Here is a 26,375-nt window from a genome sequence, read left to right on the forward strand (position 1 = left end):
TTTGTCAACATCAATAAAATGCCAAATAGTCATACTTAACTCATTAAATATCGAAATTAGAAGAAGAATGCACTATTTTTAATTATGGGAAATACATTTTTCTAAAGTACATAAACTTTTGGGATTGACTGTATAGCCAGTACATCCTTAATAGACCGAGTTGTCAAAGGAACAACAAAATCATCGTCAGTCACTTTACTGGTTGCCGCAGTCGTTCACGAGAATTTCAAGGATTGTCGGCTCGCGTTTTACGAGCGATTCACGCGACTCACGACCACGCCCGTTATCTGCTTTTATCGGGCAACGCGTTTTCGCTTCCTTATTATTCACGGCCGTATCAATGCTTTAAATTAATCCCATCCTCCGCGTCGGGGCTCATTGTTGCATAAAATACGTGGCGGCTCGTGCCGCGAATTTATAGCGTGATTACCGGGCGGGGGCCGGGCGCAATGCACGTTCACCGTGTAAATCATTCTTAATTCACGCCCACGATACAATGCGATGTCTTCGAGTGATAGGGAACCGTAATGAAATTGCTCGCGGTAAAGAGAAAGAGAGATGGATTATCGACGCAATGAACTTTACGAATCTCGTGTTTGCTTTCTGCTGCACGGAATTAAAGAAAGGTACATATTATTTTAAAGAGAAATAAATGATCACAATTTAAGTATGAAGTATAATATAACGGAATCTTGTAGTTACTGTCAGCTTATTCTACATCCTAATTTAAACCTCGTAAATCGATAAATTCAGCCGATCGCTGCATGTATATGCAGATGTAAAATGTTATTTATTTATTTATATCGTATCGGTCGGATTTAAATTAGGACACGGGTTTAGTGTAAATAACGGCAACGGCATTTTGCGCAAGACAATAAATAGTTGGAATTTATCATGCAATTAAAATAAATGGGAACACTTGTTTTATTGAACGGAGACCTTTTTACTTGTCTTTTAAGTTTGTACAAAATTTAGTCGTAACAATGTATCTGTTTATTTGAATATAATTTGTCACGTAATCGGGAAATTTTTTTCCCAAGCGAGATATCGTCAGGATTTTTCTGCTCGCGTTTCCGTTGTTGAATCCTTTGCCGGGTTCTCTCCTACGGTGGTAAAGCGTCGCTCCGCCGCGGTATTTGTAAGAGATCCCGGCGGACTGATTATTCTGACCCTAATAAATCCTCTAGTTCGTTTTTCTTCCCGTGTTCCCGTCGCAGTAACAGCGTTCCCGTCGCTATTTCATCGTCCGCTCCTCTTTCTTCCCCGCGAAAGTCTGACACGGGGCTTCAACATGGTCATTAAACCAGGGAAATTACGTTATATCGCGCGTAACGTCTCTCGGACAGAGAGAGAGAGAGGGAGAGAGAGAGAACGAGAGAGAGACAATCGTGGCCCATGGAAAAAGCTGTTAACGGGAACGTTGAAAAATTCCACAGAGAATTCTGACCGGCTTAACTTCAGCCGTAATTACCCCGCGTACTTCTGACGAGGAGGAGTGCACCATTGGCTGCACAGCGTGGAAAAATGATGATGAAGTTGCCAGCGAAATTGTGACGCGGATTACTTAATAAGGTAATAAGTGTACGTTTCAGGAGTAAGCGTCCCGCGAAATAAGATTTCTACTGCGGATATCTTTGATTAAGTGTCGTGTGCACATCGGCGACGTTGGTACCAGTTGTTTGCTGCATTTAAATTTCGTCCTCCATAGATCGTCGCTTTAATAAAGTCTCGCTTAAGTGTTGTATAGACAGATACGTTCGAACTTATAACGCGGTGAATTTATATTTCGCGCACGGATGCCGGCGTCAGACGTTGAATACGATTTTTCTCCCTAAAGTGCAATAAGACCGGGAACTTGTAATGACAAATAGTTTCCTATTTGTCTTGCCGAGGGCCCGGCGTGGATTTCGCGAACACGGGGCCGCCGCCGAGGAAATACGCGTTATATGCACGCGGTGAATTAACAAAACATTTGTCAGCACAATGAAATAGTTAAACGAGATAGACGAATTAGCGGATACCGGTAAATGAGAAACGCGAACATCAGGCTTGCTAAATTGCGGAGGTGGTATTTCGCTCCTTAAGACCGTTGATTGTTGACCCAGTTCCGCCTCCGGAGCGTACGAATGCTACGCCTAACCTTCCGCGCTGCTCCGCAACTTCCGGCGTAGTTCCGTCGTCTTTTAATGAATTTATCTTCGACAATTATCTTTCCCGTGTGTTAAGAGAAGCGAGAATCGAGAACCGCGACGCAGTATAAGTTACGATTTTTATCTCCAACGAACATCGATCATAATTCTTTATTTTATGCATTTGTACGACGTATTATTTTCTAGGACGTTTTTCGCTAATTGTTCGCGGTGATGCGTTCAATATCTATTCGATTTGATCTATCATTTATTCCGTGGAAATCACGGTGAACCGGGTTTGAATAAAACATGACCACCGCAAAGATTAACGACACAAATTTTGAGTGCATCAACTAGTTTGTAGTACCGTTTAGTTACGGTTTACCGATCCGACCATGATCTGTCTGTAATGTCCGGCTATAAACGTTCAATTAATTCGACCGGAATAGTCGCGTTTCGTTGTCGGATTTTACAAACATGATAATGATTACATTGGCCGAATATCAGCCGGCCATTAATTTCCGCGTGGTCGCCCGTTTCAGCGTGTACCGAATTGAAATAAAAAGGAGATACAAGCATGGAGGAGGGGGGGATATTGAATCGTTGTACACGCTGGTCGAGAAGAAAAATTGGTCCATCGGCAACCGTTTTATCAGCCTTTGATCATCGTCGGTGAAATTTAAAACGCGGCACACGTTCCACTCGCCGCGGATATTAGGACACGCTTAACGTTTTTCGTGGAATCCCCTGGTGAAATTGGTCGATGCATCGATCGATACGCGGCGAGTGTGGGTGGTTTGTGTACGAACCTGGGAACGGATTATGATTTTTACGAGGCACGAAACCGCGATAACTCGTCTAACGCGAAGGAGAAGCGCTGGATAATGTATTTTCGATTGCGCATCAGCCACTGTATCTTCCAGCTAGAAGTGTTTTATTCACCGGGTGAGTCACTAACAATTTGTGTCTGAGAAACTGTTCGGATTGCAGACGGAGAGGTATTGAATTTTTATTTCCACGAGTTGTGCATGACCATTTTTAGATGATAGAGCAAAATAAGATAGGGTCATGATAAAAACTGGTAAAATGATTCTTATAGAAACNCGTGTGCACATCGGCGACGTTGGTACCAGTTGTTTGCTGCATTTAAATTTCGTCCTCCATAGATCGTCGCTTTAATAAAGTCTCGCTTAAGTGTTGTATAGACAGATACGTTCGAACTTATAACGCGGTGAATTTATATTTCGCGCACGGATGCCGGCGTCAGACGTTGAATACGATTTTTCTCCCTAAAGTGCAATAAGACCGGGAACTTGTAATGACAAATAGTTTCCTATTTGTCTTGCCGAGGGCCCGGCGTGGATTTCGCGAACACGGGGCCGCCGCCGAGGAAATACGCGTTATATGCACGCGGTGAATTAACAAAACATTTGTCAGCACAATGAAATAGTTAAACGAGATAGACGAATTAGCGGATACCGGTAAATGAGAAACGCGAACATCAGGCTTGCTAAATTGCGGAGGTGGTATTTCGCTCCTTAAGACCGTTGATTGTTGACCCAGTTCCGCCTCCGGAGCGTACGAATGCTACGCCTAACCTTCCGCGCTGCTCCGCAACTTCCGGCGTAGTTCCGTCGTCTTTTAATGAATTTATCTTCGACAATTATCTTTCCCGTGTGTTAAGAGAAGCGAGAATCGAGAACCGCGACGCAGTATAAGTTACGATTTTTATCTCCAACGAACATCGATCATAATTCTTTATTTTATGCATTTGTACGACGTATTATTTTCTAGGACGTTTTTCGCTAATTGTTCGCGGTGATGCGTTCAATATCTATTCGATTTGATCTATCATTTATTCCGTGGAAATCACGGTGAACCGGGTTTGAATAAAACATGACCACCGCAAAGATTAACGACACAAATTTTGAGTGCATCAACTAGTTTGTAGTACCGTTTAGTTACGGTTTACCGATCCGACCATGATCTGTCTGTAATGTCCGGCTATAAACGTTCAATTAATTCGACCGGAATAGTCGCGTTTCGTTGTCGGATTTTACAAACATGATAATGATTACATTGGCCGAATATCAGCCGGCCATTAATTTCCGCGTGGTCGCCCGTTTCAGCGTGTACCGAATTGAAATAAAAAGGAGATACAAGCATGGAGGAGGGGGGGATATTGAATCGTTGTACACGCTGGTCGAGAAGAAAAATTGGTCCATCGGCAACCGTTTTATCAGCCTTTGATCATCGTCGGTGAAATTTAAAACGCGGCACACGTTCCACTCGCCGCGGATATTAGGACACGCTTAACGTTTTTCGTGGAATCCCCTGGTGAAATTGGTCGATGCATCGATCGATACGCGGCGAGTGTGGGTGGTTTGTGTACGAACCTGGGAACGGATTATGATTTTTACGAGGCACGAAACCGCGATAACTCGTCTAACGCGAAGGAGAAGCGCTGGATAATGTATTTTCGATTGCGCATCAGCCACTGTATCTTCCAGCTAGAAGTGTTTTATTCACCGGGTGAGTCACTAACAATTTGTGTCTGAGAAACTGTTCGGATTGCAGACGGAGAGGTATTGAATTTTTATTTCCACGAGTTGTGCATGACCATTTTTAGATGATAGAGCAAAATAAGATAGGGTCATGATAAAAACTGGTAAAATGATTCTTATAGAAACCAGAACATTTTATTATCACAAATTCTTTATAGATTCTTCTTAAAGCAGGATATTTAATCTTCTCTTGGATGAAAATAATTTTTATCCTGCTTCAAGAATTCATTTACATGAAATACAATTCTCATTATTTATTAATTATAGTCGTCATTTGCCTCATATCGAAATCGAAACGAGGTACATATGTGTGGTACATATGTACACCTGTCCAGGTGGAAATCTCGCAGAATTCATTTACGAAGCATGGTTCAGTTTTTTACTTTCCTTCTCTCCTTCTTTCTGTTTACGCATAGAAGCATGGAGCACGGTGCTGCCTACGGCGGGTGCTGGTGATTACTGGGCGTGGGAGTACAGTGAGTCACGCTAATTACTAAGCTAAAGGGGTCCACGGTAATGTGGCCCGGCCCTAGGTAGAGGTATTGCTAGTATTGATCGGTAGATCGTAGCCCTCTCTCCCTCGTTAATGCATTCCGTACAATGTCGTATAAATCTTGTGCACCTGGACCAGTCACCCACATTTCTTTACTAGAACACCATTTATCGATCACACTTCATTGAAATTCGCACAATCGAATGCGACTAATATTTTACATCCTCTCGAATGTAAATGTTTATGTCATTAGTTAACAGTCCGATGTGTCACAATGCTTGCCAGATGTTATCAATTTTCTTGCATCTCATGAGTTTCTTAAATAATTTATGATTCAACAGAACAGACGATGATCCAAATTAATAATTGTTCTTATTTTTTACTTTCCGAAGGGTAACTGTTTTTAACAGTAACTGGCTGTAACATATATCATGGACAATTATTTATGGGTGAAACTGATGGAATTTGAAACGACGTCGACGGTGCGATTAATCAGTGAATTGCTTGCACTCTTTCTAATCTTAGCTACCCAGGTACTACAGCGTAGAGTAAGATATACCGTGGCTCGTTAGTTTGATTAATTGATCTTCACCGTAGAATGCAGATCCTCCTGGATACAGTTCGTAGTTAAAGCCTCTTAAGTTATGGTAGTTCGTTCAATTTTCCGCGTTATAACTGGGAAAAAGGCGTACGCGGTAATCCCAGTTCACTTCCGAACAGACTCCTTCGTCTCAGATTAATGGACGCTAAATTTGTTATTAGCAAAATATATAAAGTTGAAGTTAAGGTATCAGAATTATCGAGTTCGAAAGAAAAATACATCACTCGATCGAAGCTCACTTTGTCTCTAGATTACAGTCGTTTTATTCATTATCCTTAATTCCATCAAACTTTTTCGTCGCGAGAGAACGTGCGAAGTAGAAGCGTTTATCTTTTTTATTCTCCCGTACAGTTTTTAAAGTAGAATCAGAAGTGGTACAGTAAAACTAGAGTTAAAAGTAAATTAACGATTCAGCAACAAAAGAAGTGAAATCAAGAACTTGGGGCATAAAAAGAAACAATTTCATTTTATAAAGAACATAGAAAAAGTGGGATGGAGCCAAGAGGGGAATCTCGATGAAGCGAAGTTCTTCTTCTATCGCGATTAACGTAATTCTTGTAGCACAATTTTCCCGTTCTTCGAAAAGGAAAGTTCCAGTGTTTTTCGAGCGTGATGAAAATTAACTAGTTATTAGTGCTCATTTAATATTCAACCGCGCGATACAGAGAGAAAGAGATGGACGCAATCGCGGGGAACATGGTCGAACAATTTAAAGTACAAAGGACGTCCCGGCACAGTGTAGGAATGGGATTCAAGCCGGAAATTCAAAAGCGATGCCGCAGTTCTGACTGGGCCGTAATTTATCCTTTTGTGTTGAGATTTGTTTCCAATGAAGACGCATTGTGCAAAAACGCACAATACCCGGCGCGGTAATTAGCTCCGTAATTTATTTAGAACACAGCCTGAAAGTTAATTTGTCGACACACAATAACTTTATGAAACATAGTTAATACTTCTCATTTACGATTTATTACTCATTGAGTACTCGCGACATAAAATATACTATGTACGTGAGTGGATTAGATTTATTTTTTCTTAATTAGAATACATTTTTGGATGGTCAAGTATCTTTGTCCAATGAGTGATGATATTTGACTCGATGCAGTCGATAAATCCATCGAGTGACTTGCAACAAAATTTCGCGTGCGAACGGGGCACAGTTTGAAGTTAAAAAATTGAAGTTTAATAAAGCGTTTCCTTATCGTAAATCGAGTGATGAAGGATAATTTGCTAAAATACATATAGGGAAAAAAAGTTATAAAAATTACATTTTAGCATGGTTCAGTCGTTTGAACGGTGGTGTAACCTTTTTAAAAAAAGGCGAGGGAAGGCAACGAACGTAGAAACCGGAATACTCCCACGATTATTCGTGGGTGCAGTTAAAAACGTGGGTTTAGCTATCGCTGGGGTTAGTCGGGGCCGGTTTAAAGTTCTTTCGCGACCGCCAGAACGTAATATTCCCTCTGCTCGGGATTTATGCCGCAGCGGTGGTATGCGTAGTGGGGGAAATTGCAGCGAGAGGTGGCCAAAAGGGTTAGGGGTGGTTCGCCCCCTCGAGCGCGCTGCGGTCGTACATTATAAACGGTCGTTTTGTTGCGTTGTTAGCAGATGTCTGACTGAGTACAACTTAGAGAGAGAGAGAGAGAGAGAGAGAGAGGAACGTTATGTGCTCGAGGTTTAGGACGATCGCTAATTAAGTTTTTCACGCAAAAATTTGTGGAGCCTGGTTGAAATTCCTGGCGTGGCCAGAACTCGATGAAAAATCGACGAAAATGACCAGCTGTTTTGCCCTGCACGAGGCGATATCGGCTATTTCGGATATTACGTGCAGATAATTAAAGTCGTTTACGTTGTATAAATACACATTCTTGTTGAAAATTGGGAAATATCGCGTTGCGGACGATTTAATAGATTATGGGGCTTCAGATACGGTTTATATTTATTGTAAAATGCACCGATTTTTTTCTTGATCGAATGTGCACGTAGAATTTGTTGAACTCCTGATCGTGAATGTTGAATTTCTGGTATCAGCTTGAATATTTAATCCACGACAGAGTGTGATCCATCGGGTTAACCCTGATTATGGTGTTACAAAACGGTTCACAGTTTAGTTCCCAGGGATTACTTATCGCAAGTCTGTTGTAACCGTTAGTCGAATTCGAAATGCACTTGTACCTCAGGAGGTATGCAAATTTACGATTAAACACTGTCGACGGGGTTGGGACAGCCATTGATACGGGTTGACCTACCCATGGCCAAGCAGCCGTATCGGCGCGCATTTAGTTTACGTCAGTGATGATCTTCCGATTGGCTTCCTTCGCTTTGCTAAATTGTCCTACAAAATGTTCTCGTTCAGTGGTACAATCGTAGTATTGAACCTACGAGATACAGCAATCTAACAGCAATCGAATTTGTACAGCAAATACTANGAGTACAACTTAGACAGAGAAAGAGAGAGAGAGAGAGAGGAACGTTATGTGCTCGAGGTTTAGGACGATCGCTAATTAAGTTTTTCACGCAAAAATTTGTGGAGCCTGGTTGAAATTCCTGGCGTGGCCAGAACTCGATGAAAAATCGACGAAAATGACCAGCTGTTTTGCCCTGCACGAGGCGATATCGGCTATTTCGGATATTACGTGCAGATAATTAAAGTCGTTTACGTTGTATAAATACACATTCTTGTTGAAAATTGGGAAATATCGCGTTGCGGACGATTTAATAGATTATGGGGCTTCAGATACGGTTTATATTTATTGTAAAATGCACCGATTTTTTTCTTGATCGAATGTGCACGTAGAATTTGTTGAACTCCTGATCGTGAATGTTGAATTTCTGGTATCAGCTTGAATATTTAATCCACGACAGAGTGTGATCCATCGGGTTAACCCTGATTATGGTGTTACAAAACGGTTCACAGTTTAGTTCCCAGGGATTACTTATCGCAAGTCTGTTGTAACCGTTAGTCGAATTCGAAATGCACTTGTACCTCAGGAGGTATGCAAATTTACGATTAAACACTGTCGACGGGGTTGGGACAGCCATTGATACGGGTTGACCTACCCATGGCCAAGCAGCCGTATCGGCGCGCATTTAGTTTACGTCAGTGATGATCTTCCGATTGGCTTCCTTCGCTTTGCTAAATTGTCCTACAAAATGTTCTCGTTCAGTGGTACAATCGTAGTATTGAACCTACGAGATACAGCAATCTAACAGCAATCGAATTTGTACAGCAAATACTACGATTTTTAAATAATAAAATATGATTTAAATTCGTGTAAAAATTTAAGATGATTTTCATAAAAAAAATATGATCAGAGCACATCGTATAATAAAGTTCAGCTTGTAATAAATTTCACCAGTAAATACATTTATAAATTGAAATGTGAAACAAATTCTGAAACGTGCAGACATTATCAATGGCCTCGTAACGAAAATCTGAATGCAGCAAATCGGACAATACGCATCATCAATCACGGTAGAGGCAGATCTCCGTGAAAGAATCGAGCGATTCATACATTTTAACCAGCTCCTTTGTCTCGGTACCCTGCGCGAGGACCGAGAAATCATGAATTGAACAGCGGCCGCGGGTGGTCGTAGTGCGCATTTCGCGGAGTCCTCGCACGCGAGGATTATCGCTTTGGCATCGCGCCTTATTGCACCGCGTTATTTCCGCCAAAAGACGCGCCGGTTTAACGATCCCTGCGGTGTGCAACGGCACCCATGGCTCGCGAACACCCACGAGTCTTTCTATTATCACCTGCCGCTTTGACTGACTGACATTTTCCGTCAGAAACGTTCTATCGAATTAACAGTTACAAATTATGTTGATAATTTGTAAGAACCATAATTTCTTCATTATCGAGGAATATGTTACGATACATTTAAGAGAACCACTACAATTTATTTTTAGATACGCCGTATAGATTCCATTGTTAGATATCCGTGCAGGCAAATGGTAACACATGATATTATAATTTTAAGCATGAAAACACAGGAGGGAATAAAATGTCGGTATCGGTAAACAAAATTACGAGTAGTTACGTTTAATTATACGTAGGTCGGTATTAGCTTATTTTACGCACGCTATTTACACATCAATTTCTCTAGGGAAGTGTGCACGAGCGGCTTATTTTTTCATAAATTTTTCAGTAAAATAAGTAGAATTTACCGCGAAGCCAATTACAACGTCGATAACATAAAGCCGCAATAAAAGTAGGTCTCTGTAGCTGCAGAAAATATTAAAACAAGTTCGTTTTCATTTTGATTTCTTCATAAAGCGAAGAAGAAATATACAAAACTTGTATTCCTTTAGTAATTCGATTATTATCTTGGTACAATCATTGTGCGTGCGTGTGAGCATTAGGAATGCGAAGATTCGGTATAATGTACGCACAGGTAGATCAGTCAGTAAGAATCAGAGATAGATAGAGTGTGGTCGTTAAGAGTCACGGCGAGATATAGCGAGCGAGAGAGTAATCAGATCAATCCTTTGGAACGATAGCCTTAAACCTTAATTTAGTGTACTAATTATTATAATAAATTCATATTGTTAACGCCCTTAACAAAACTGCAACAATCTGATTAATTTTTCATCGAGCAATTTCCAACGAATTCGTTGCACGACAAATTTTCATTTGACCCGTCGACAAATTACGTAAAATAATCAGTAAAGTGCCGGTAATCGAGTGCTGGGGTTACGGGTAAAGGCGTCCGGCTCGAGGCAAGCTCGAGCTCAAAGGTGTGCGACGTCCTTCGGCGCGACTGTCCGAAAACCGTCTCAAAGGACACTTGCCGACATCCTTGCGGCTCGTAGAGCGACCGGCGCTGTCGTATTAGCATGTATATTGCGTCACGTCGACGCGACACGTGAGGATATCCCCCGTACGGAAGCCGGTGGTGGACCAGGACCATCCCAGCTTCCGTTTTGCACCGGACAAACTCCTGCGCGCTTCGCTACTACCATCCAAGACAACGGATAAGTGCTTTCTACCTAAGGTCTGACTGAAAAGGGGTTGCTTTTGTTGCTTGAAGGAAGCTTCCGCTCGTTTACTCCCATGAATTCTGACCACGAAGATATTTATTGTTACTTAAGGGAGGAAGTGGGTTTATTTAAGATAACACGTTTGATTAATGATATGTTCTGTATTAGAGATGACAACTAGTGTACGAGACGAGTATTAGAAATATCAGAAGCATTCACCTACTCATCTTTTTATTATATTATTCAATAAATATGAGCTCTGTAAGCGAAGCGTCGTCTGGTTTGTCATCATGCGCATAAATTCGTGTGAAAGTTCATGCGAATCCGGGAAGTGGTTAGAAAGGTTCGGGATAATGATGTCGAGTTGGAAACAGCTATTCACTTTTGCTGTTTAGCGGCGGAACTTGGTCGTGAGGGGTAAGTCGGGGGCAAACTTGGAAAGCTGCGATTGCCCTCAGTGTAATAAAGGTCCGACGGTGAAATCGCTATGCGCAACGGGTCGCAAGTCTCGGTTAAGAGGCGGTGAAACAGTGTTCGCGTTATATACCGAACTTCAGACTCGCCTTGTCGAATTCTGAGTCGTCCATCAGCGACACAAATCGCGCGAAACCGCTGCGCAGCGTGTATTGCATGTACATTGGAAGCAGGTCATGCATTGAATATTGTAAACTTCGATATTCGAATTGCAGACTTTCAAGTAACAAGATCGATTTATAAAATTGATTTAAGGGAGAATCTAAAAAATATCATTATGATAAATTATTAATTAGTGAACGTTCGAAGAAAATATCTATGAAAGTAGATATTTTAAATTGCACATGCAGTCAAATTTTTTTCTATGTTAGGCGACAGTTTACTAACATTTTCACTCGTGCTATCGGAATCCTCGCTGATACCGTCTCGGTGTACATTCCCATAGGCTCCTCGATGTGCCACCTTTTTCAAGCTTCGTTTGATCGAACGACGCGCGACATTAAGCGGACAGAAATATCATTCGCGTATCTGCGAAACGTCTCCAGCCAGCAGGCGAGGCAGACGCGATCGTTTCTCGAGCGGAAGCGCCGCGTCGATAGATACGAGGCGCGAATGGCTCTTCAGGAAGAGCAGAAGGATCCTCCACCTCCTCCTCTTCCCGGCTCGGTGCTGAACCAGATAGCAAAAGGCTGTTTACGAGCCACTGTGCACGGAGATAAGGACGATTACGGCGAAACATCTATATCGAAATCGGTTGTGATATTGCGCGTACGGTTATACTTCGACCCCGATGACTGCCCATCCGACGAACCTTGATAAAGTTCCCGGAGTGATAAAACCTGACGGGATTCTTTTTTAAATAAAATTTAAGAGGGTAGCATGAAATTTTTATGTAAAAGAGAGAAGACATTTGCGTTTGATGGATTTTTAAATCGTATCACGTGAGAGTAGCTTGTTTTATGAACATCGAGAATGATCTGTTCTTACAAGAACGTCAAGGAACAATATTGAACGAATATTGACGCGTCTAGTTTCTATTATGAATTCTCCGTTTAACTCCGAGGAATTAAGGAAGGACGAGTCGAATCGTCTTTGAGGCTCACCCGTTCCATTAATTTTCGATAGGATCCGTAATTCCTGCGGGAATTCGATCGAGCGGTGGGTACACCATCGCTGGGCGGCAGTAACACGGGTGAAAATCGGCTTTATTGAAAATTGCCGTCGTTCCCTTCGCGATCCTGGCCAGCCGGCGCGGTTCTCTTTCTCTCTCTGCAATGTCCCGAGGACGTTCCCGGGATTAACTCGATAATCCGTCGGATGTATGGAGGCGGATACAACGGAAAAAGGAGCCGGGAAATAAATCGAACGGCGTCTTTAGTACACTTTTATCCCGTGATCCATCGAGATTTATTAAACGGGAACTAGATCCGACTCGGTACACTTCTATTCGCGCCTCGATCGACCGGTTTAAGCTTCTCCTGATAATTTATTTTATTGCTCGTTCAAACTGGTCTAAAAAGGAGTACCGCTAGGTTTAAAGCAGTTAAGGAACGGAATCGGAGAAATATTATTGATACTAGTATTGTTGTCTATGGTATCGCATTGTTCTGTGATATTTATTGCCGTGATTCCTTGGGTGTGATATTTATTGCCGTGATTCCTGGGAATTGGGTGGCATATAATACATATATCATGTTGCTGCACAATACGCATTCGTATATTAAGCGTTATTTTATTGTATGATTTTTCTTGTTAGTATGCTTCTAAGAAAACTTATAACTGTAAAATATCTATACCTGAGTTGTTAAGTCATAAACCATAAAATCGCTGGAAATAGTGTTTAGGATATCTAAAATTCAAGACTTACAATTAGCTTTGTACTGTAACATCCAGCAATCGTTTCGATTGGACCGTTTCTTTGTACCTAAGGCATGGAGTACCCATCCGTTGGGACAAGATTTGAAAGGATTTATGACTGGTTGTAACTTATGTATTCTCTACTACTTAGGATTCAACCTTCTTAATGGCCCTAGAGGACCATCGTTTGCTTAAGTTCTTCAAATTTTTTTTTTAACAAAATTCCCTCCACCAGTTACCGTGTCACCCCCAACCTGATTAGAATACGCGACAAACTCCTCATTCAAAACCAATGAAATGTCTCAAAAACTGATTGATTTTCCCTTTCTCCTAAACAAGAAATGTACCCTTATGTTCCACTAAGAATCAACAACAATATTACGTTCTTTGTTTGCAGATGGATTGATTTATGGCTTTACTGATTCTCGTTCATTGATTTAATAATTTATGGTTCTTTTATTTTTATTGGCACTAAAAGCAGTCGTGTGTGGAAAGTTGAAGAGCAAGTATTAATCTCACAAGTTTTAATTGAAATACTTGTTGTATGGGAGAAAGCAGTGTTATATGGTTCTTCACCTGTTCACATTCTCCTGATTTCCATGGTAAACGGCCGAGAATGACGGAACTTCTTAAGGGAGGTTTAAATATTTATCGAAATTCGCGATTATCCTCGGCGAACGTCGACCGTTTAACCGCTCGTATACTGGAATCAGGCTTCCATCAAGGAAATGCTTTACTGGCTTCCGGTCTGCTCCCTCCTGAAAGACAGAGAGCCATCTTCCCATTTAAAAGAGGATGCAGTCGATAACGAAGAAATAAGAAATAGGAAGACAACAAGAGAGCTGAGAATTCTCTTTTCTCTTTGCACGTGCTCGGGAGCGAAGAAAAAAGAAGAGGAAAGTGAAATAGAAATAGAGAAGGAGGAAGTAAAGAACGTGGCGGAGAAGCACGACTTGCAAGATGAGAAAAGGTCTTCGTTCCTCCCGGGAACTCGTTACTCCTACTCGTGCTCGAGGCTCTTCGAGAGATTACTCGGCTAATCCCGCGTGGACGGCGACGAGGACAACGAACACGGTCGGAGATGAGATCGAACGACACCGTTAATGCCACTTTTATCGTCTCCCGGAGCCGTAAGAATTTATTAAAATCACCCGGCGACTTCTCGGTCGCGCGGCCGAGCGTCGTCGTCGTTCCGCGGGATAAAAGAGTTTCTCGACGCCACGCCAGTTTCGTAAATTACGTTCTGCGACGCGATTCATTCCCACGGCCGCGTCCATGTGTAATATTTAATTCTAATATTTCCGAACGAGAATTTATACGGAAGTAGAGATACAATTTTTGTACAATCTTCGCAATTTAATTGGTGAATCAAAATCCTTACAAAAGGACTCAAGGACTTTGTAACACTTCATTTGGAACAACGCTTTTGTGTACCTATCTCAAGGAGCACACAAAGATTCGTGAATCGTTTCGAATCTCCTAGCTCTCCTTTCATAAGCCTATTGAAACGCCTACATTGAATAAATATTCATAAAGGAGCGAACGAGGCGCGAGGTCGACGGGTGTAAAACGGGCTGCTCGTATTTCGTTAATTGCTTTCTCGAACGTATACGTGCCGTTTCGCTGCCGTTCGAGCTTACTTGGCCATTGTCTTCCACGGCTGCAGCGACGGAGTTTAGCCGAAGAGATTTACGGTAAAAGGGGGACGGGGATAGCGATTGATCGTGGGAGTGCGCCAGGTGCGGAACTACTACATACCGTGAACATCCCCTTCTGAGAAGGGCCACCCATCGCTGACTTCCTAATGAATGGTCGTCGATTAATACAGATTAATAATGGCGTGTGTACCGTGCGTTGCTCTGCATAATAGTTTTAGGGTGTTTGGCCCGTTCGTTGCCAATCCGATCAGTAATCCTCTCTTTCTTGCCATAACCGTATAACAATATTTAAAACGTAAAGTACATGTCGGTGTACTGTTCTTAGTTCATGGGATTAGATTGATCCAATTTCTTATAGATATGTACTCTAATTTCTGTTTCGTCCTCATCTTTTATAGGTATCCTATCTTATCATCTTTATAAATCAGAAATAAGTTGATTAACTATATCAATCCAGTAAAATATTACTGTTTCGCTCTCTTCCTTTTCACCCAATTCCATTTTTATTATCAGATCAACTTTAAATTATAATGTAATCTTATCCGACATATTTCCAATTCTTATTGGAATTATTCAATTATTAATTTCCGGAATCGAATCGAAAATCCATGATTTCCTACTTAGATTCACGGTAATTGTATTAAGAAGATGCCCTTGATATCCGTCCAAAATATTCAATAGGCGAGTAAGCGGCTTATATTAAAACGTCGCGTGCAGTCGACCGCGTTAATTACACGCTGCTGACGTTCGCCGCTGGAAATTGAAAATCGAACGATCAAAGTCGATGGATCATGGCCTAAGCGATATTTCATTAATTGTTTTTCATATTACATTTCTCATGTTACATTTCTATCATATAATTATTATACCTTCAACTATAACTAATATTATTACTAAAATTGGATATCAGTTGTTATATTGTTTATTAAGAATTTGAACAAGCTACGAACTAACTTGAAAATATATTTTGCATCGCGCATGAATCACACGCTCTCCCGGCAGTCGGTATGAGATCTGGAGAAACGGTGGCATTTATCTCGCGCGCAATTACGACGGGCGAATTAACCCCCTGGATGATCGAGGGGTCGGTTCGCGCGGAACCAGGTAACCGATATCCCATAAATCGCGGGAAAAGAAATTCGCGGGGGAAATGAGTGTCGAAGTTTCTTCATAATTCAACGCCGGTCGCGTTGCTTCGAGGGCGTGTTTCACAATTAGTCGAAGTCGACGAGCTTCAGCAGTCCGGTCTCGAGATATGCAGGCGTTCGCTCCTCGCTGCGGCGCCGATCGTCGCTCGACTTTTCCCCCTAGGTATCGCGTGCTGAAAACTTCGCTTCCGGCCACTCCCGTGTCCAATGAATGAAAAACCGTGCCGGGCGTAAATCGTACTAGCGTGAGCCGCGTTTAATGCCGAGGGCCTCGCCGTAGTCTTTCTGATAAATTGAGCTTTTCAGTGCGAGTTTTAATGAGGAACGATTCATTCGTTCTGACGTTATCATGAAATCGTGTCGTGGATTTTATGGACGGCCGCATTAATAATTCTGCGCGCAAGCCGTAGGTGTTTGGGCGAACGATGAGTCCCTCCGTAAAAAATAAACTTATTTTGCTGTTGAAAAAAAGAAAGTGTAATTATTTATAATGTTTGGTAAATGTCCTGTTTTGAAGAGCTAGGATTAACTTCCGCCGACGCAGGCGATCTTAAAAAGAAACCCAGCGTCAGACCCAAGGAGGACTCAGATCACAACCGGGCGACATCAAAGCCGTTGTCTTCTTTTTTCTCCGGCGAACTCTTTTTTTTTTCTCTCCGTTGAACGAAGTCGATGCAAACCGCTTTCGCTTAACAGGATTAGATCCCCGGCGTCGTTTCATTTACCCGTTCGCCGCTTTTCTTCCGAGGCTGTTCAGCGCAGCGTGAACAAACGGACAAAGACGAACGAGCCAGGCGGAAAGAGGATCGCCGAGGATTTTACCCTTCGACGTGGCTAATGACACCTTCGCGCGCGTGACCTCGCTTTGAGCAAGAAAAGAAAAAAGGAGGAAGAAGAGGAGATCGGTGCTCGCTCGGTCGTCCCACGTTCCCTGCCCCGTCGTCGTTACGGGAAACAGGAAACGCGGGGGGCGATCCTTCGTCGGGCGGCCAAGCTTTTCCATCCGTGAAAGTGTCTTTCTTCGCGAGCTAGACACACCGCCACAATCGCAAACAGCTCGACGATCCTCTTGATACCGACGCCGGGTCTTGTCTCGTCTCTCATGAAGATTGAAACGACCAGGACAACCGGGGGGACGTGCAAGTGAACAATATAGCGCTATTAAGTGGAATACTTTCGACTAAGAGTCGACTCTTGCTACCTACAGACAGTTTTTTTAGTCTACACTGTCCACTGTGTTTCAATCTCGTAAACGAGACTTTTATTATGCATAAAACATGAAATATTTTTTAAATAAAAGGAAACGAACTGTTAAAATTATTTAAAAGACACGTCCTTGATTGATTTAAAATTGCCATCACGATATAGTCATGAATGGTACGATTTCATTGACGGTACACATTAATAAATTGGCAAACGAGAGCTGTGTTAATTAACAGTTCAACTGACGTCAAGATTTACGTCGAGCCGGACGAATGATGCGGAGTAACGAGCAATTATGGTAACGATGTGAGAATAATTTTTTGAATTGACTGTTGCGCAATTCGCTGTACTCTGATAAATGAATATTTTCTTTTTAATTACATCAAGTATAAAAATGAAATCACGTCATATCGTAAAAGCGTAACGTAATTCAGTTCACATTTTATTTCAGTCTCTTTGAAGCCTGTAATTATTTTTATTCGATACAGAATTTTCATTCGATTTTAATCATCTATTTTAAAATTCCGAACGTTCTTCTGACACATTCTTACAATTTCAGGAATTACTTCCCCATTTTCTTTCCCACAATTCAAGATCCTCCTCGCTTAAATCATTCGTACACCATTAGCTCTTAAGTTCTCGCTAGTCGGTACCCTAACCGAGAACATCCCACAGCGGTTGCGGTCCCGTCGGATGATTTGCAGTGGTAATGAACATTTCAATCGGCGCCGGGGTTGTCCGGGGCGCAGTCCGAAGCGGCGCGATTTGGCACGCGGCCAGGGGCTATTAAAGACCATCTTACGAGCTTTTTGCCTGGCCTTGGCGTCGGTGCACTTTTGTTTGCCCGCGCGATAACAATGGGAAGATGGAAAATAATGAGAAGAGTCCCACCGGACGCGTATCTCGCCACGAGATCAGACGTCTCGAGAGTGAATTAAAAAGCTAGCTAGTATTGAAATAAAAAAAACAAAACGAGAGAGATAGAAGGAAAAACGCGTCATGGCGCGCACTTGTGTTCCGCTCGTTGGTTTTAATTAAGTTGAAGTTCAAGCGGACGCGACTTCGTTGGCCCTTTGTGAATTTTTTTTTAAGAGCATGTTTTTGTTTCCTTTGTAGCACTTAACGGTCCCGTTGCTAGTTAAAACAAATTCCATGTGGTCGTAATTGACTATTTATCGATGGTAGATTGAATACAATTTTTATTAGAGTATTTAATTTATTTTTGAGTAATTTGATTATTTCCAAAAAATGTTGTCCACTTATTAAATGACACAAGATATTACACATAATAATATACATTTGTTTAGCACATATGTATTTTTTATTCATATGTATTTATATGTAATTTGCTTGTTTTATTGATTTTTCAACTAATTGTGAATTTATTATCTTGTTACAGATAAAGCACCTTTCGAAGCATCGTTCAGGGGAACGGAATACCTCACGATAGATCTGACCGTAGGGAAACCGATTCTGAGCACCCAAGAGTCCCTCAGTTTGCAATTTAAGACCAGACAGCCGAATGGACTTCTGTTCTATTCTGGTAAGTTCATTAACAAAACTATTCTATACAGTTTCTGCTTTTCATTTACATATTAACGACACATTATCCTAAATGTATTTATTCATAGTCTAATTAATGAGTAAACTTCGATAGAATAATCTCTAACATATCTAACGTACAAATTGATTAGCTGTCCTCTTCATCTCGTCTGTGTGAAGGGTCTACATGGTTACGTACGTACATGTGAGATTATTACATTGATCTCAAAGATCGATGAGTCGTGGCAGTTAGATCCTGTTGCTGTCACGTAGATGCCGCAAGTAATATCCGAGGCTCCCATTGCCGATAATTAGAAATCCGCAATTATTGACATCATTCTCAGAGGAATCTCCCGCTTTCTAATAACGTATCGGCTTCCTCCCCCAATCGTATCGCTAGGATTTTCGTTCCAGTAGACTGGATCCAACCGCGCCGAATGTAATATCTCACACGTGATCTTCCGTACCTCGTTACCGGCGGCGCTTTGAAAGAGGGTTGATCGCGATCAGTGCACTGGGGAACAGAAAGAAATAGAGATTACGATAATTGCAATTAGGATCAACCCGGTACGCTGCTGGCACTTTTACAACTTTATAGCCGTTTTATTTATCAACAGCTTAATAAAGCAAAGAATTTCCAGCAGCGGGAATTCTTAACCTACTTAAGAAATTCTTTCTCGGCAAATATTTTTCTTTTCCTATACCTTGCAATCGTGCTGGAAATAACGGTGAGTCGTCAAACAGACAGTAGCTCGCGGCGTTGCGCGGGGTAGCGCGCGTCCGAAAAATCCGCAGCGTGTTCGCGAAACAATTTCGACGCAGGCGTATTTAACGAAGACGGAAACAATGCGGAGGAGTAGCCGCGACGCGGCGAGGTCACGAGGTTGAATCGGCCACGCTGCCGGAGAAGTAAGAGCTGGATGAGAGACGCAAGTAGGACAGGCTGAGAAAATAAGAGTGGAAAGAATGCGAGACGTGTGTGCCGTTCCGAAGCACTAACTTATGCGAATCCGTGTAAAAGGGAGTTTGTCGCTTGAAAGATTCACGCGAATCGATACGACGTTTGAAAAGGTCGTAGGGAACACTACAGGATTATGTAGCTTCAGCTGTACATACATACTGTATATCCTACGATTTAAATGAAGGTAGAGGCTTCTCAAATGTATTTAAATGTAATTAATTTTCTAAAATCTATATAGTAGCTTTTAAATTAACACGCGAAGTAAAATTGCAATTTTTAGTACGTTTAATTCCCCACACATTAATACTCTTTTTAAACTTCCTGCATGAAATATTTATTTATTACTTGTTTTTATCCACTCTATCGGTTTCTCTTAATTCCGGGTAGAAAAGTTCACGGGAACTTGAAAACGTACAAATTAGCTCGGCAAGCTCATTTGCCAGGAGGGGGCGAACGCAACAAGAGTAAAACAATTGGTTCGCGTTGTCGCAAACTTATGGTCGGCGCGTGCTGCGCGAACTCTCGGAACAAAAATCGGTAACGGGAACGCGTCCCGACCCGTGGTCCCGTGCGCCCGACAAAAATGTGCATAATTTAAGCGGCTGACCATCGGTATAGCTTATCTGGTGGAACAAATGAGCGGGCAGAGGCCACTGGTGCCGCGGAGATGCGACCCAACGCGGCAAAGTAGAACGTGCACCGTGTATGGATGAATAAACACGGCTGTGTAAGTGGCTGCCGCGGATGGCCAGCCGCGTGTAGGTGTAGATGCGTGTTACAGCATTGCGGAACACACTTGTTCGAAGGTGTACGTGCACAGGGGTTTTGAGTTCACGGTGCCGCAGTCTCCTCTTGCGCTCTCTCGCCCTGCTTCCCCTCGATGCACCAGATACTACATTTTCTTCTTACCCAGCGATACTTATCAGCCAATTTCTACTTCTACCTAATATCTTTTGTATTAATCTGCCCTTGCAACGGGTATGCGAGTTCCGGGTGGCTAGTTTAGTGCGCGGCCCGGTTATCACAAAGGGTTGCCCTAGCTCAGCCATAAAACGCGATTTTTATCACGTTCGTTTTGAGGGAACAGCGTCTCGTGAATTACAACCTTACTCCTTCGACCTCTGTACCGTTGAATTATTTTGAACGTACGTGTACAGGGTTTTTAGATCGATTGAAATATTTTGATGCGAATTTTCCACAATTACAGAATGATAAAATATTTATACAATTTCGGAGCCGAGGATACCAGTGGCGTTTTGAACGAAATCTTTGAGACCGAGAGAAAAAGCAATCATTTCGGTATGGAACATGAATATAATTTTTTATCATTTATGAGTGAGTCGATGGAAGCGTTTATTTCAGCTTGTTCGATAAAATTTAGAAGTCATGGAGGTATCGTTGGTAGTAAGCAATCCTCGTAAAATCTTTCGCGCGATATCGTCTTTCATAGTTTCCTGTGATACCATTTTTCATAGTTTTGCTTGAATAGTATACACGACGGCGTGGTGTGCGAGATAAACTGAAAGTACGTGTTCTCCTGTACACAACTTTCTTAGAGACAATAATTTCCAATTCTCTAAGTTACAAATGTGATATAATATAATTTCACTGCAGTACATGAACGTCCCACACTAAGAACTCAGTTCTGTTATATTTTCTGATAAACTAAATATAGATAAGTTTGATTGTTCTACTGTGATAGTTTCTGCGTATCAGCAAACTTCTCTTGGCGTTAAGAACGCAATACACATTTCTTTAATTTTAAATTTTCACGATCATTCATAGACTAGACTTGAGGTATAACTTTTTTCTGAAACATTTTTTGCTAGGACGAAAAAAAGTTTTTGCAATAAACAATTTTATTTATTAATTAATTATTGACGCTAGCGAACGAATTTTCTACGATTCTAAATAGACTAACTAGTTTTACTTTCTATTTCTTACTTCGGTGGTAATATATTATAAAGGGTGTAAAAAGTTACAGACTTTTTAGTGCGACATAGAACCCCATAAAGCTGCCATTCTTTAGTAATCTCTCCTCGGTGGTTTTCCTATATTTTTACAGAATTCGCAGAGAATAAAACAGTAATCGTATTGAAGGTTTCAATAGCATCGAGTGATACATAAAACTCAATCAATTCGGTATTTTACAGATATTGCAAAAAGAGTGTAAAAATAAAGTATCCAACTAAAAACGAATGCATGGTTTTTATTTTTACACGTGAAATTAAATAAAAAATCTATATCGTTTCATCGTTTATCGTATCACATACATTTTCATTGTTTGCACTATTTTTATTTTGTTACAGCGTGATTGAAATTTGATCGCATGACATTCCATTAAATTCCTTTTGCCAATATTGCTTCAGTGTCCGTAATTTAATTATTTAGTTTTTTATTTACATGACTTTTGTAATAACATGAAGTAATTCACTGTGTGTAATAAAACTAATTGTTAGTGATTTCATTTTCGAGAACATGCACAGCCATTTTAGTTGCATGTGTGTTCTACCTAAATACTATAGCTAATCATTTTCCTTGTTAACATACATTCTACAATCTAACATTATCTTATAAAATGTATAGAAAAATCGCATTTGTTGAGAACCAGAAATCAAGTCATTAATTGTAAATTTATTAAATCAAATTCATCTAATTGTCTATACTACTTTCTTTAATGGAGTACTATTTGTTTCGTTCCAAATATTTCAAATTAAAATAAAAGACTTTCTCTGGTAATTCGTTATCTAGCACGTTTTCAAGTATCTTTTCATCACGGGTCGCGAGAGAGAAATACTTGTTTTCCCTCGGCGAAACGAAATAGGACAATGCACGCGTGACGCAGTTAGGCATATGCAAATTCGTCGCTGCAATTAAGTGTACGCTGCTGTCTGCATTTTTTATACGCCTTAACTCCAGAATAATTAGCGTGCGGTCACGGTTTAAATGCAAATATCGCACCACCGGGAGAGTATATCAGCTATGACCGCGCAATGTTTCGAAAGAATGGCGTTCTGAATTAGGTAAGAAAGAAACAAAACGATTCTGTTCTATAGACGTTGTTTCGGCGTTTATCTTTTTATTGCAAAAATTCTTGTTACTTCTAGAATAATAACGAGACGAATAATAATATCTAATAAATCGTCCTATTTCAAGAATTTTCGTTTTAAGATTTATGCGCATTGTGCATTTAACAATGATTTCAAATAGAATCATGATCACAGAGTAAAACTGAAAAGACAGACATAAGTGGATTAACATGACTAAATAATACGTTCCACATTTGGAACATATTGGGTATTTCTGCTAAAAGGGAATAGGATATTGAATTTCAATATTTTGAGAGAGAAAATGGTGGTCTGAACAACCGTTGTACTCAACAATAGATCCTTTGTATATTTAATACTCTAATACAGATAGACATTTAGTCTCTACATAGAAACGAATGTTTGAAATGTTAATTTTTCTACCATTACGCAAGAACAACCGTGCAGAAAGGATTTGGTACAATGAAGTTCATTTCGATTGCTATTATAATTCTTGGCTACGTGTGTTGCACGATTCGTCAATACTGATTTTTATTTGATCAATATTTAACAAGTTTCATAATGTTATCTATATCGATTATCATTGTAATATCAATTTCTATACACGATTGCGCGTGACACAGATAACCGATATTAACTGTTTCATTAAATACATATGTATAATACGGCCAATCTGTAACGTTATTTCATTAATTTAAATGTAATTTAAACCCGGATTATTCAACAATTTGCTTATGAGATTGAATACCACGAGTAATTGTTTAATTAAATTTTTGTGACACTTATTATCACTTTTAATTAATTATTGATGCATAATGCAGTATGATCAGACGAGTTAATCCCTTGAATATTTTTAATGTTTTATTTGATAGTAAAATTCCGTTTTTAAGTCAGTCTCGATAAAAATAATACCGTTTCCACGGTTGGAATGAAGGGAATGGAGAGGTTCGGAAAAGCCCCGTCAAGCTTCTCGCGATTTCGCCGGCAATCGAGCTCGTATTGGATTAGAGGTTGAAACGAGGCGACGCGCATAAATTGTTTGTATCCGCTTACCATTAGTTTCGTCGGTTTTCATTCGCCCGTTTCGACCGTAACAGGGTAGATGTTCACCGTTAATAATTATCGCAGCGAACGAACTGAAAAGCCCTCGCGGATTATACCGGTGTATCGGCGAGCTCGTTACGCGCAGAGGGATTAAGACGCGGCAAACGACACTTTATTTTTATTGTTTTCAGCTAAAGGGTTCCGCGGCCGACCATCCGGTAGCCTCTCTATAATTATGCCCGAGCCACGCGGGATTTAATCCACGTTCGCGGTGCTGTGTGTATCTTACATTTACAGCGGGATTAACAGGAATTATAATCTCATTCGAGACCTTTACCCTTTCCGCCTGCGTAAAGTTACCGTGTAATGAGAAATCAGAGATAGGAGGGATACCTTGTTGCTCTCGAGATGAGGATTTGTTTACCTGCGGTTTATGCATTTATCATACGTGTTCACACTTATTTATACTGTCATCTCACAAGTTCCAGTCATTTTTTTATATTTTCAATTATAATTAAGATCGATCACTTCGTGCACCTCCTGATTTTCAATTTCTATTCCACGTCTATATCCAGATCTGTCTTAATTTACTGCCATGTAACAGTTCTCTTTTGGTGGTTTGGTTGCAGGCAAGGGTGACGACTATCTGATCGTGTCCCTGAGAGACGGCGGGGTGGCCGTGGGGATGACGTTGGCCAAAGGGAGATTGGATCTACACATAAAACCAGCTCGGGTTCGGTTCGACGATAATCAGTGGCACAAGATCACCGTCCACAGGAAAGTTCAAGAGGTATGTGATGAAAATGCATTTGATATCAGAAATCATTAAGCGAATGATAATTTATATATCGTAGTACGATCAACAGCTATACTGCTGATTGAGCTCATTATTATTGGGGAAACGTTGACTTTTATGAAACAGTTTACCGTTTGGTAATTATGTACTTTCTCGTTATTTTTTTAACAGAGAACCATATGGAATATTCAGCAATTCCATGGTATTAAACTAACATTTACCAACCTAACAATTTCACAATCGATCGTTTGATTTTCACAAGCACAACATCATGCTCGATTTGTTGTTTGCCATGCTCCATTTGGCATGTGTATGAAAATTTACATACGCGGGCAAGGTGGTTTATATTCTATACGCCGATTATTCGTTCGGTCGCATCGAAATTTGTACCGACAAACAGGGAGACTTCATGAAATATTAATAAGACCTATCGACTACGTCGGCTGTTCCTTTGATCTTCCCCTTCAGAATTTCCTGTAGCCCATAGAATATTCTGTTTGCTTAGAAAAATGTCGACGAAAGGTGGGACGTTAGTCTCACACGCATAGATAAGAATGTATTTTGATCAAATCCGGAACACAAACTGGCAATACGTATTTCTCTATTTATCTACGAGGATTCGTATCGCATTTTGGGAGGATGAAAGCGTCGTCCTTTTTTTTCCCCCGCTCATCCGTGCAATTGAGACTGAAAACGGTCTCTGCGACTGGTATTAACCTCGTTAAAAGCGGAAACACGCCGGAGAGTCGGGTCGCTCCCGTTGTCCAGCTTCGGTGTCCCGAGGCAAATAGATCGGCGAACGGACGTGAGGGCAATATCGTTAGCGTGTCCTGGGTATACACCGGCATTCATCGCGTATTACGCGTCATAGGATCGGTAATGCAATTATTTGCACGTTAGCGTGGGGGACCCAAGTTCCCCATCGCATCAGTTTATCGATTTAACGCCGTTGCGTATTCGCAAATCGATTTTATTCGGCTGCGTCAACAACCACCGGTCGCGGTCGTGTACGCACGCTGAACGTGCCTTTTATTTTCATTCATTCACTTCAAATTCACTTCATCATTTCAATCACAATTTTGTCTCTAATGTTAGTCGCGTTGTGACTTTAGAATCAAATTATGATTGGAATCAGACGTCGTCGTTATGCAAAGTGAAAACTTAATTACCGCTTTAGCGAATATAAGCTAGTTAAGGTGATTTCACAAAGATTAGTTGCTAGAACGGATCCGATATCGATCGTGACTGATCGCAAAATGAAACGGCCGGACGATTGGTGGCGGTCGGGTGCTGGTGGGCGCTCGGGGAAATTAACCGAAGTGCCGTTACTACCGGGAACATTAATGCTGGGCCTGCATGCATGGCATCGGCGACCTAATTCATGCGCGGGATAGCTCTCCTTGCACATCCGCAGCCCTTAAATCGTTGGCGTGCACGCTGCACGGGTGCCGCCATGCCACCGCGATGCATTCCCCGCGCGGCAATCTCCGATACAAGATAACGGATAGCCCGCCAGAAATAGATAGCCCCGATGCCTCTTCTAAGATCCCACGCGGCAAATGAAATGCGATTATGTCCCCGTTTCCTTCCACGAGATCGACGGCTCTGAACGCGTTTCGGTATCGTTCTCAATTCGCAACGGGACACTGTACCACGCAGCGTCGTGATTTAAGACGAGCATTGATTGCACATCGTCCACTGATTCTTGTTCAACGTGAAATTCACGATCTTTTAATAGCGTATTATTATAGTTAAGATCTTCTTTGAATCCGTTTTGAAGTTAAATATTGATCATTCATTGCCTGACAACACGTCTGACTATGACGCGACTATACTACTTAAAATCCTCTTATGGTACAAATGAGGATATACGAGTA

The 26,375-nt window shown here is 41.3% G+C and overlaps 1 protein-coding gene across 1 annotated transcript in view; it reads left to right on the plus strand.

Moving 5' to 3' along the window:
• The window catches only part of Nrx-1 (neurexin 1), a 214,821-nt gene that overhangs the window by 97,750 nt on the left and 90,696 nt on the right, over positions 1-26,375 (plus strand). Inside the window, exons 4-6 of the mRNA XM_026812360.1 lie at positions 5,110-5,169; positions 18,508-18,651; positions 24,332-24,492. Coding sequence (XP_026668161.1) covers positions 5,110-5,169; positions 18,508-18,651; positions 24,332-24,492 — 365 coding nt within the window. The remainder of the gene's footprint in view (positions 1-5,109; positions 5,170-18,507; positions 18,652-24,331; positions 24,493-26,375) is intronic.

Source organism: Ceratina calcarata, unplaced genomic scaffold (assembly GCF_001652005.2).
Source record: "Ceratina calcarata isolate Rehan_Ccalc_2016 unplaced genomic scaffold, ASM165200v1 scaffold115.2, whole genome shotgun sequence".
In the NCBI taxonomy this organism is placed as follows: Eukaryota; Metazoa; Arthropoda; class Insecta; order Hymenoptera; family Apidae; genus Ceratina; species Ceratina calcarata.